Source organism: Gavialis gangeticus, unplaced genomic scaffold (genome assembly GCF_001723915.1).
Source record: "Gavialis gangeticus isolate Ggan-Ray unplaced genomic scaffold, GavGan_comp1, whole genome shotgun sequence".
NCBI classification, from domain to species: domain Eukaryota; kingdom Metazoa; phylum Chordata; order Crocodylia; family Gavialidae; genus Gavialis; species Gavialis gangeticus.
In genome coordinates this window covers 19,466,560-19,478,896 of record NW_017728997.1, presented here as the reverse complement: position 1 = coordinate 19,478,896, position 12,337 = coordinate 19,466,560, and the positions used below count along the sequence as shown (strand labels likewise).

General features: G+C 50.5%; 1 protein-coding gene across 2 annotated transcripts in view; it reads left to right on the top strand.

Moving 5' to 3' along the window:
* The window catches only part of SETD5 (SET domain containing 5), a 71,814-nt gene that overhangs the window by 8,544 nt on the left and 50,933 nt on the right, over positions 1 to 12,337 (top strand). For both annotated transcript variants that reach the window (XM_019504896.1, XM_019504895.1), the window contains 6 exons: positions 3,199 to 3,304; positions 4,065 to 4,276; positions 4,587 to 4,645; positions 5,615 to 5,802; positions 7,029 to 7,067; positions 9,231 to 9,473. In XM_019504896.1, coding sequence (XP_019360441.1) covers positions 3,199 to 3,304; positions 4,065 to 4,276; positions 4,587 to 4,645; positions 5,615 to 5,802; positions 7,029 to 7,067; positions 9,231 to 9,473 — 847 coding nt within the window. The remainder of the gene's footprint in view (positions 1 to 3,198; positions 3,305 to 4,064; positions 4,277 to 4,586; positions 4,646 to 5,614; positions 5,803 to 7,028; positions 7,068 to 9,230; positions 9,474 to 12,337) is intronic.

Here is a 12,337-nt window from a genome sequence, read left to right as displayed (position 1 = left end):
CCGGGGGGGGGGGGGGTGAAGTGTTTCCTTTATGCCTCTAGCTTTTTTTCCTCCTACATCTTTCAAGAGAGTCCTGAGATCACATCACCTCTCTCCCTGAATTGGCCCATTTGTTTCTTGCTGTTTTTCCCGATACCTTCTGTCCAGGATCCTCACATCTTAGTTTTGCATCTCCCAATGCAAGACAGGACTCTTCTAATTCTGCTGGCTTGACCCATAAGAGCATGGTGTTATGGTGTGGGCTATTGTGTTTCCCCCACATCTGACTGCTCCCCTTAAGTTCTATTATGGTGTGTCAAAATGCTCCCCTCAGGACCATGTTGATCCTGCTCTTCGCCTTGCTCTGTCTCCATCTGTGTTGGGCATCCTTTTCTTTTTGTGCCATTTTGTCCATTGTCTAGTGGTTCTTAGGGTGAGCATTTTTCACTGGTGACCTAACATTTGATTGCTGCTCTGCTTAGGCCTCAGAAGGCATCTGAATCCTGGGCTGGTCTTTAATTGCTAGCCATGTAACCATCAGCACCTCTTGTCCCAATGCCTCTTTTTGCCTTTACTGTCAAGAGTTTCAAACTGTCTGTGACAGGTGAATGTTGCTATCATGCAGTCATTGTGTTCTCTGCCTGAGAATTAGCCACGGGAGGCAGGCACTTACTAGCCAGGGTGAGTTAGATCTGGCTACGTAGATTATTTTGAGCACTGACACATCAGGAAAAAGTGTCTCTAGGCTTTCTGCAAGGCCAGTGCCTCCTCCCTGACCGGGGCGACTTTGGTATCTCCAGTATGTGACCATGCTGGACCACTTTGAAAGAGACCTTTTCAAAACAAGCCCAAGTTGCCTCCAGTTGCTGTGTGCGACAGTCATGGAATGGTGCCACCTGGCAGGATAGTTTCACCCCAAAGCGTTTTGCACCCTCAAACCTTGAAACTCTCCAGATCTTGGCACCTGGTGTTGGCAGTAGCTTATTGGATGAAGTGTTGTCTTTGAATAATATTCATCAACCAGAGGCATGGAAGGAAAGTGGACTCTTACTGATGAAGCCTTCGAGGTCAGGCAGCTCTGTGTAGCTCGGGCCTTTAGCATCCTCTTTCCTTCAGCTTTAGCAAGCAGGGAGAAGTCCCGAGCAGCAGGGTGACTGTTTCAGGATCTCTAAAGCTTCAGCGGTTACTTCCCCCTCGTCCTATGTTGGGAGCTGTTGAAGCTCAGCACGTCAGCGTTTTGTCCTACCACTGAAGGGGGTGGGAGGGGGCGGTCTGCACTGGAGCCTCTTGCGCTAAAAATCTTGATGCATCATTAATGCTTCCTGAAGCGGTGTCAGTGCTCCATGCCCAGCCTTGCTTTGTGTTCTGTTGCTTGGGAGGTACGTAAGGTGGTGGGTTAGGCTGAGGACAGATTCTGTTGGTCTGTCTGGTTTTCGGAGTCTGAAGGAGCCTGACTGAGTTGGAGTATGGGCCAGTGCAGGCATCCTGAGGAGGTGTGAGCAAAAAGGACCAACAGGGCTGCATCAACTGGTGAAGAGGCGACAGACTCTGCACGTGCTCTGAGGAGAAATACAGCCTTCCCCAGGACATGACCCACTGTCTTTTCCCTTCAACAGCAGAGACAGCTAACTATGATGAAGACTATTCATGCTTATAATGTCATGTCCCAGATCCTGAGCTACGGCATAATGAAAGGTTTGCTAGTCTGGGCCTTCAGCCCTTTACGTCTTGGTCTGTAGCTCCTCCATGACCAAATGGCAGGTCAGGTTTTGGAGAAAGGCTTCTGCTTGGCCCAAGTTCCTCCCCTACCACAAGCTAGGAGTTCACAGTGGGCAAACCTAAACGTAGCAGAGGTGTCAAAGACTAACTGCAGCATCTACAAGGGAGAGGCTGGTGTCCTGGGCAGTGTGGCTCAGGCCCCAAGCTGTGACCAGAGCTGCTGGAGCCCTTGCTGGTGGGAGTTCTGCCTGATTCACATGGGCCAAACGAGCCCCAAGAATGAGAATCCTGGAAGATCCCTTCAGAAAAACACAGTCCCCAGGTGGATTTACGTTTCTGTGCTGTCTCTTGGCTCTGCCTCTCCCCATGCTATAATGTTTGAAGAAGACTGCAATTACACACAGGATGCAGCTCTTTCCTGTGTCATGTTCCCATAATTGTATGTACATAGTGGTGAGTGCTCTTCCATTTCTTATTTGGAAGCATCTCTCGACAGAGAGTAAATTACCTTTCTGGTATTCTGTCCATAGCCTCATTACCTAACACTTGCCTGCACTGAATTGCAGCTTTCCTTCTTCTGAGCAGGGCTTCTGCAGCCTTTTGCCAGCAGAATGTTTTGCACTTGATTTTGAACTGATATTTTTCGCCACCATGCGGTGGAAGTGTGCATCATCACTTCAGATTAGCAGCAGCTTCCCATGAGCGCATTGCTTTTTCAGTGTCTGCGTGTAGGAAACAAAAAGCCGATCTGATTTGCCCACACCCCTTGCCGGAGTTGGGAGTGTCATTGCCACGTTTTTGTAATATAGAGTGCCCTGATTCCCCCAACTGTACCAGAAGTGTGCAGGACAGTTGGAGCTTCCCTGAATGTACCGGGATATAGTTTGCGGAGCTGCCTAATACTTAGCTGAGTGGGACAGAAGTAGGCATCCAGGCAGACAAGGTACATTCAGTTGCTATTTGGAAAAGAGATGAGAGAAGGAGAAGGTCAAAGTGTGAGATGAGGTCACAGTTACATCTACAGTTGCTGGGTACAAGGCCCCAGAAGTAAAGGGAGAAGCTGGGCACAAGAAGCGTCATGGACCCAGAGAGGACTGTCATGGAAGGTTTTGAAACCCAGCAGGGAAAGGTTGTACTGGATTCAGTGTGAACGGAAAACTAGTGGAGGAGCTTGAGAATGGGCAGAGTGCAGTTGGGTGGCTCGGCATGTTTCTGACTCTTCTCCCCACCTTCCTCACACCCAGACCCTGCTTTGCATAAGGGGAGGCAGCGCCCAGGTTGGTACCCGCTCAGCTGTTCTGCCAACCACTGGTTTATCCTGCAGCCCCAGACCTTTCATCCAGACCACCTAGTGAAATGGATAATGTACCTTGGTGCCCTGAGTCTTTTCATGCCGAGTTGACTTTGTTGAAGAAAGAGACTGCTGAGGTGTTGGCAGGTGCCTGACACAGGGAAGTTCATTGCGGTATTGATGGGTTTTACTTCTGGCCCTTTCTGCAGCCCAGAGTCTGTGGAAGCTAGTCCAGCTGTCAGCGAGAAGAATGTATACTCCAGTCATGGCTATGGGGCCACCCAAAGGCACAGCTATCGAGGGCTGCCATATGCAGTGAGTACTTTCCCTTTCATCTGCAGTGCTGCGCCAGTCCCTTTCAATGCACTCTGCTCATCCTCTCCTGCTACAGCCCCTTCCCTGGCTGTTTGTCACAGAGCTGCATGTTTGTTCAGCCTCTTCTTGGGCAGCAGCACTTGGTGGCATTCTGCTATTCCAACCACAGCTTGAGCAGTTGTTGCTCCCAGGGCTCCATATGTGCTGCCGCCAGCCCAGTGTAAGTTCTGTGGCCAGGTCCCCTGGTTCCTGTGATGTGTGCAAGGCAAGTGGGAGATTTGGTGGCACCACCTTTCAGGTTAGAAATGAATGAACTCCTAGTGCAGCACCTGTCGCAGTGGACTGGCACTGTCTGATGCCAGGTTCCACTTTGCACTCTATTGTCAGCATTCAGCAGGGTTTGTGCTGACAATGCATAACTGACCAGAAGTGGAGGAAGGCTGGGGGGAAAAGTGGGAGACAGCTTGAGATTATAAGATAAGTGTACTGCTCCTCAGATGATCGGCAGCGAAATAATCAATGCTGACGTTTTGATTGCTATCATAGATTTCAAACTTAATAACCTGCTTACACAGTGAACTGTCATGCATGCCACTTGTGTTGCTTCTGTCTGTGTGCAGACTTAGGAATCTAGGCCTCAGGCTCACACTTGTTGCTCCTGGTACAGCTGGGCACTGAGCAGGCTGTGGACTTGGGCCTGAGGCTTCTGAGCTTTGATAAGAGCGTTCAGAATAGTACTGATGCAGGTGTTTATTTCCAGGATCATAACTATGGAGCCCCTCCTCCTCCAACTCCCCCAGCCTCTCCCCCCGTCCAGACCATCATCCCTCGTGCAGAACTAAATGGCCTGCACTCGCCTGATGAGGAGAACTCTGGGGACAGTGAGAGCTCCTCAGAGGCAGAGTCTCTTCCGACTTGGTGTCACTGCAGTCTCTCCCAGGATGGCTTTCTCATCAAGTGTGAGAAGTGCAGGTAAGTTTTGGTGCAATGCAGAGCTGGACAGCTTCTCTAGTGTTGACTTCAACATCAAATGAAGTATCATGTTTGGGTTGGGGGATGGACTTCCTGTTGGTAACCATTATTTTACCTGGTATTGACCTCCTCCTCTGTGCTCTCAGCCCAGCCCAGCAAGCGCTAGTGGTAGCAGGACTGGAGGCGGGGATGTTAAAGCAGTGTTATCATGCTGGGCTTCACTGGGGGCATACATCTTTTGTCATCTGCTTGACTTGCAAGTGGCTTAATCCTTAAAAATCAGCTTCAATTGTGCATCCTCCTTTGGCAGAGGAATGAACAGGGGGAAGGTGATTAGACTTCGTCGCCGGAAGCAGGACAACGTGTCAGGTAAGTTCAAGATTGTCCTGGAAATACAAATAGTGCACAGGGCAGAAGGTTCTTTGGTACTGTCGTGCAACTGTTGTAGTCCCCTCTAACTGATCAGCGCTCCCTGTTTCTTTTCTTAGTAGCAGGAGCATTACTTCAAGGTGGAGCTTGACAAGTTTATGAAAAGATAATATAATAAGCTAGGACTGCTCTTGTAGCAATAATCAGTCTTATGTGAGGCAGATTCAAGTATTGGGTAACCTCACAGTAGTGTTGGAAGGAAATTCAGCCTCTGTGCGGGAGATGCTCAGAAGCCCAGAAGCTTGGGACTACTGAACATCTGTCAGGGCCAGGAAGAAAAGTTATTCACTGGATTTTTATCACAGCTAGAGTAGGAGTTGGCTGGGGTGTGCATGTGCTGCTGCAGGTATGTCTGCCTCCAGGTACCTAAGAGTCTTGCTTATGTATTCAGGGCTAAGCCAATTGTTAGATTTGGGGTCAGGGATGAACCTTTCCTCCAGGTCAGGTTGGCAAGGTCTGTGGGCTTTTTTGCTTCCTCTTTAGAGTGGGACATGGTTCTCGGTATAGGATTATTTGTACTTACATTAACCTAAAAAATTCCCTGTTGGCACCATCGTTTGCCTTGCTCTTTATCTGTTGTACACTGTAGGCCTTGATTACAGTAGGATGTCATGTGGCCGGGGGTTGCATGAGGGGCTTTGGATAGGGAGATGATCAGATCTCACAGACCCTTTTCTTCCCCCACTGTAAGGACTTAAGATGCAGTCAGTTCTGTTGGTAATAGAAAGACCAAGTGCATAACAGTGCCTTCCTCTGAGCTGTCAAGTTCAGTGAGCAATGGCTGGACTTGTGTGCTCACTCACGAATGGGAGCCGTGCACTGCTGTTGTCATTTTGGGCTGAGAGGACGTGAAGACAGGCTGTGTTCTCTGGAGTAGAGAGAGAAGATGCTACTATGACTCTTTTGTAGGTGGAGATAGCAGTGCAACTGAGAGTTGGGATGAGGAGCTCTCGCCCTCCACAGTGCTGTACACTGCTACACAGCACACGCCCACAAGCATCACCCTGACTGTCAACCGGGTTCGCAGAACCAAATCTAAAAAGAGGAAGAGGAGCACAGAAAAGGCTCGCACTGCACCAAAGGCCAAAAAGATCAAGGTACGTGAGACAAGGCTGAAGTGATTCAAACCAGATGCTGAAGAGAAGTAATGCAAACAGGCTGCACTATTCTCCAGCTGCTGGAGGCCAAGCATCAGTGAGCCTCCCCTGATTATGCTTGGGCCAGGGATGGCCAGTCTGTGGCATGTATGGCACAAGTGACACGGGCAGCCTGTGTTTGTGGCACATGGTAGGTTGGGGAGAGGAAAGGTAGCATAGGGTGCTAAAAGCAGAGCAGCAGATCGGGCAGGGGAACAGAGTAGGAGTGATGCTTGCTGGGGGGCAGGGCTAACGTATGGCATACCTGCTAAGAAAGTGGGAAGTTCTCATCCCACCACTTATTCTTTATGAACTGCTTGAGGACACCCCCCTCAGCCTTTACAAGTAGGCTTATTGGTGATTCCTAGCCTGTTTCCCAGAACTGCTGGTTGGTAGTCTGAGGCTTTTGGCTCAGCTCTGAATTGTTTCCCCCTTCTTCTTGCTGTCTTCTCAAAGTTCAGGAGAGTCTCTTGAAGGTCTGTGTCTGCCTGTGGCTGAGAGGTCGCTGGTGGCAATGGGATGAGGACTTAGGGCTGCAGCACCTGGTGGGGTTGGGCAAGGTTCTTCAGGACTGAGCTCATTCCCCCAGGGGTGCTGAAATGCAGTTATTTGCAGGGCAGCTCTGTTGCGGTGGTGCAAAGCAGTTATTTGTGTCTTTATCACCAGCAGCTACATGCAATATAATTTGCTCCCAGATGAGGCTTGGAATTGATCTGGAAGCCACAGTGATTATAGAAATAAATGTATTAGCTAGTATAGAGTGGCTGGCAGCCCTAGCCCCTTGTGATCTATAGTAGTTTTAGATTAGCTAGCGGATTCTGTTTTAAGTGTTGCTGACTCTATAGTCTTTACCAAGAGGCAATTCTGGGCCTTCCTTCTGTCAGGGCAGTTTGGACTGTTGAGAGTAGTCATGATGTGGACAGTAAGATTTTTGTCTTTTTTGGGTCAGGAAGCCTGGTAGCAGAACTTCCTTCAAAGATCTGCTGGAATCCCTCTCTGGGACAATCTTGCTCTGCCTTAGCCCTGATGTAATCTCCCTGGGTTTCTGCCTCTTTGAAAAACTGTGATCTTTGAGCACTTTGGTTGGGGTTGAGCTGAATGTTTTAAGCAACACCTGATTGCAGTGGGATCCTGGGGCTCCCTGGTGCACAGAACACTCACGCGTATCACTCTTGTTTTGTGGACAGGCCTTTCGAGAGGGCTCCCGGAAGTCTCTGCGGATGAAGGTGAGTAGAACGGGATGCTTGCATTGCGCTCTTATTTCTGCTTGCAGGTTCCTTCTGGCCTTGTTTTGCCTGGGGGTCTGGTTCTAGCAGCGTGCGGTGAATAAGTCTCGCCCCTCCCTGCCACCGCAAAGGGCCCTGTCTGGTATGAGTCTGAGAGGAATTTCCCATCAGCTGGTGAGCTGTGTTTTTTGCCTGAGAGGGCTCATCAGATTGTGCTCTAGGTGAACCCCATGCTGCCGTCTAGGGTGGGGCTGATTAGTGGTAGCTGTGAGGGAAGAATTTTGAATCTAAGATGTAGAAATGGGTCATGGTCCAGTGGCTGGGGGTCAGCCGTCCTATGGTATCAAGGGTTCTTCTAAACTTTTTCTCAGTTGGCTGTTTGAGACCATGCAAATGAATAGTATTGGAATTCCCAGCAGAAATGGTGTCATTCGTCTCCGTGCTCCATGGACAGGAATAGATAAACATATAGGCATTTAGACTTCCTGACGCAGCACTGGCACTATAGCTGGGAAAGGCGGGGCAGGGGAGGACGGGAATATCCTTGTATCTCAACAGTCCTAGAAACCTAGGATTGCTCTAATGGACCATATCAAGGATCCTTCAAGTCAGCATCTCAGCTCTTACCACAGCCTGATGATTCAAAGGAAGGTGCACAAAGTCGGGTTCAGTCTCAGTTTGTCCTAGGCATTTAAATGATCACTGTCTTGTCATTTCTGAGCTTCTTGCAATCATAAAGTTAGAAATAAATCCTCATGCCCCTTATTGTGTGTCTGATCTAAAGGGTATGTATGAGTTGGTGTTGTGGTATCTGAGGGCCAAAATGTCCCAGCCCATTATGAATCTTGCTGACTCTTGGCAGTGAGCTCCGTAGACGAGTTGTATAACATAAGACTATTTCCATTTTATCCACGTTAAATCTATTGCCTTTCAGTTTCATTGTTTGGCTCCCTAACTACTATCTTACAGGAGTGGGTGAGCAGGACTACCTGACTATCACTTTTCATTCACTTGCCATATGCCTTTATCATGGCTTTGTTCATTTCCTCTCAGAACTTACAGTCCCAGTCTTCTGCATCTCCTCTCATGCAGATCTCTCTTCCATGCCTTGGGTCACTTATTGGTTGCCTCTGTTGTTAATCCAGTTGTGTCTGGAGGCCTTGATAGGGATCAGGGCCTCCATGTGGTATTGTAGAACACGGAGACTTGAGCAATGGTCTAGTTTAAGACCAGAGGCAAGAAGTCAGTATGACAAGAGAGTGGAAGAGGGAGGGGTGACAGGGTAGCAGCAGCAAATTTGCCCCTTTCATAACTGGATGATGGACACAGTGGTGATGTTCCAAGCCAGAGTGAAGTGTTTGTTTATATGTTATTATCTGAAAATGCCTGCCTACTTCTGATTCTAACCCTGTCTGTGCTGTTCTCCTTCTCAATTCCCTCTCTGTGTTGAGTTTCCCTTTCTAAGCCTCTACCCAGCTATGCATTTTCACTAACCTGTTTCTCCTTATTGTAAACATTAACTCTTATGTCCTCCTTGTTGTGGTTGTGGGTGACGGAATGAGGGCAAGGTGAAAGAGGATATGGACAAGCAAAGAGTGGGCAAGGAGAAGTTGTAGTCAGAAGACTGGCGAGGAGAACATGGCATGTACCTCGTTGTTGCCCACCTAGTTTCTTTCTGCACGTGGGAAGACCCAGGGAGGGATCTGGCATCGCTCGATATATTTAGTTTAGCTTATTTGCTGGTGTATGCTGACAGGGCTTTCTTCTCACTTCCACTCTTGGGTGGCATGGGAATGCCTGGGTGGATCATAGGGCAAGACTGCAGAGTCATCCCCTTCTGCCTGTTTTTCCTGTCCTCCATCATGCTTCCGTCTGCTTTTGCAGTACCTAGTCAGTCAGCAAAGAATCATCCCAGTCGTAGTTTGCCCCTGGCACAAAGTTATCCATAGCTCCTCATGCAGCAGTTTTATGGTATTGGCTAGGGAAAAGTCTGGGAGCGGTGCCCACCGAGTAATTGGGAGGGGCTTCAGGTTTGGTCATGGGGTCACTTCCTAGCTCCGGATCAGTCTCCTTTCAGTGTTTCTCCAGCAAGCCCACCAGAGCTCTTTACGTAGGTCTGTTCCCAGCACGTGCTGGTCATTCACCCTTTGTTGTTTGGTGCAGAATTCTCCTTCTGAAGCACATGCCCTGGATGAGAACACAGCTGAGGGGTGGGAGAATCGGATCCGGCTCTGGACAGATCAATATGAAGAAGCCTTTACCAACCAGTACAGTGCTGATGTGCAGAACCTCCTGGAACGGCACCTGAGCTCTCACAAAGACTATGTGGGCAAAACTGCTATGCTAGACACAATCAACAAGACAGAACTGGCCTGCAATAACACTGTTATCGGGTCTCAGATGCAGGTAAGAACCAGCACGGATGCAGGAGGGGATGAGGCCAACCTACAAGGACCTAGGTTCCAGAGCAGGGCAGGGTGGGTCAGAGCACCAGAGCTGGCAGCGATATTATTTCAGGAGCAGATGCAGAGGAAGGCAGGTCTGAGTACAGATGGGAGAGGTCAGCAGGGCTCACGTGACATTAGGCTGAGGGTTTTATCTCTTGGTTCAGCCTTCCGAGGTCTGTTTGCCAGGGAGTTGGAACCCTCTGTGCAGATGGGTGCAAGCGTCTTCCTTGCTCGGCTGTGCCACTGTTGCTAAGCAGGGGGGCGTTTGCTACCTGCCTGGGATGTATCGTATTTTCTGCTTTGTGCCAAGGGCCACAGATCTGTTACCAGGGGGATGTCAACTGTGCACAGCTTGGGGGCAGAACCAGACCTGTCAGTCGCTGGCAACCAGGGGAATCCCCTGCCTCCAGTTTTGTCCATCTCCACAGCAGCTAGTGGCTCAGCCAGCCTTCCCTGCCTGCACGGCCTGTCTGCCAAAGAGTCCCAACCCACCACAGATCTGTAGGTGCTTGCGTGTCTCAGTCTGTCTCTGCAGTTCTCGGCAGCCCCAGGCCTCCTTTGCTGTTTTGGATTTGGGGAGACTGGAACCCTCTCAGAAGAGGAAAGGGGTCAACGTCAGGTGGCCCAGGTGGGGATGGCTTGCTCTGCAGCCTTCTCCCCACAGGAAAGGAAATGGCACCGAGTCTGGAGCACACGGTTCTTTCTGCAGCCCTCCTGCGGGGTGTCAAGCCAGAAGGGCAGCATACTAAGCAGAAGGTCACTCCTTAGTCCCTCTAGCTTGTTTCGGCAGCCAGGCCCCTAACTGCAGAGCTGAGATGCTCCTCCTCCTCCACCTGCTTACCGCTACCCATGGAAGGGGAGTCAGGATGCAGCACAAATGCCACCCGCACCAGAGTGCAGGAAGGGACACTTTCAGGGCACCGCTTCTAACAGTTCCACCCCATCACCAGGATGGCCCATCGAGCCCAAGTGGGTCCTGTGAAGGAGAAAAGAGGAAAGTTCTGCTGAGACCATCCTTGAGAGGACTGGAATGGCCTGCATGGGGGAAGGGGGAGATAGAAGTCCAGCCCATTAGAGGGCTTACTCTTTCAAAGTCACCTTTGCCTCCAAATGCTCATTGCCCCTTCCCTGAGTAGGGGTTTCACTAAACACCAAATTAGTGCTGAAGGCAGGGCAAGGTGGCACCTGGGAGACATACTGGTATGTCCAGATCAGTGCTGCTTCTGCACTTGTCTTCACAGAGCATAGCAGGACAGAGCAAAGCAGAAAACCCCAGGCTTTGGATGTTCTGATTCTGAAAAAGCATGGGTTTTTTTCAGGCAAGAATGCGTAGAACATTGTGACGCTCATCCCTTGCAGCCTGGGCAGGTGTAACAAGGGTGGAGCTTTGGTGCCAAAGATCAGGTTGTCTCCTCCAGTTGCTGCTAAGCCCTAGGATCCTGGTTACTCATCCCAGCTTCTGCTGAAGGTGCCATCCCTGCCTTCCACCTCCTTCTCCCAGCAGAGGGGGGACAGCAACCTGCCTGGCATAGAAGAACTGTCAGGCAGAGTGTCTTTCTACCATACCTTCCCTCCACACCCATTTTATAAGTCAAGAAAGTTCCTCTGTGTGCACCAGTCACAGCATAACACAAGATCACTGCTCTCCCTAGCCATGAAACATGGGGTTTGTGGCCATGGCTTTAAGCAGCAGCAGAGCAAATTTGTATCAGAGCTCAAAAGACACTCGCTTCGTGCAAGAGCAGTAAGACTGTGGAAAAAGCTGCCCAGAGAAGTCGCGGAATCCCTTTAACTGGAGGTTTCAAGACAAGATTAGAGAGCCATCCTGAAGAGCAGCTGATGCTGCATCTGTGGAAGCAGTTGGACCAAAGAAGCCTCTTGGCTACTCTCAAGTCAGTGATCACAACTGAAGGTACTTACAGCTGCTTCCCCCAGTGGTTTATGGAGACTCTTAGAGCATTAAAAACTGCCATTTACCAGGTCAGGCCGTAGGACCATCTTACTATCACAGGATGGTGGTGCTTGTGTCAGGTGCCCTGGGTGCACCTGAAGGTGGTCCTAGCCAACAGCACTTGTCGGAGACCTCCTGGACTATGCCAGGCGCGGGTGGGCAGATTCCCCTGCGCTGGCCCACTGTATGGAGCTGCCCATGCTGCATGCTCCCTGCCACTTGCTCCAGGAGGCAAAGGCTGCCCTCGCCTACATCCACCAGGTCCTGCACAAGTGTAGTCCCTGCCTCCCAATATCCCCCAGCCCTCTGGAGCCAGTCATGAGATTGCTGCCTCGGCAGGCCCCCCCATCTCAGCAGGCTGGGGGGTACAAAGCTCCTCCACCTCTGAACCATCCACTGCCACCAGCTCTACACACTCTTGGTCCACGCTGTCCATCATCCCGTCCTTGAGTCCTGCCTTGACAACGAGTGGTGGGGCACCCACAGTGAGGGCAGGGACGCAGCTTCTTGGTGGACAGGTCTGTACTCCACCTTGATCCCACAAGCCACCCAGGGACCCCAGCTGGCACCTTCTGTAGGGAGCAGTCTCCACAGGCGTGTAGCTGGAGTGCTTTACAGACACCCTCGACACCTGCCCCTTATGCCAACAGAGGGAGACCCTGGCGCACACCTACCTCAAGTGCGCCAGGTTGCAGCCTCTCTCCTGCCTCCTCCAGAACCTCCTACTGAGGTTCTGGCTGCACTTCGTTCTGTAGTTTCTAGGGTCGGAAGGGACCTGAGTAGATCATCTAGTCCGACCCCCTGCCATGGCAGGAAAGAGTACTGGGGTCAAACGACCCCAGCAAGGTGTTCATCTAACCTCCTCTTAAAGC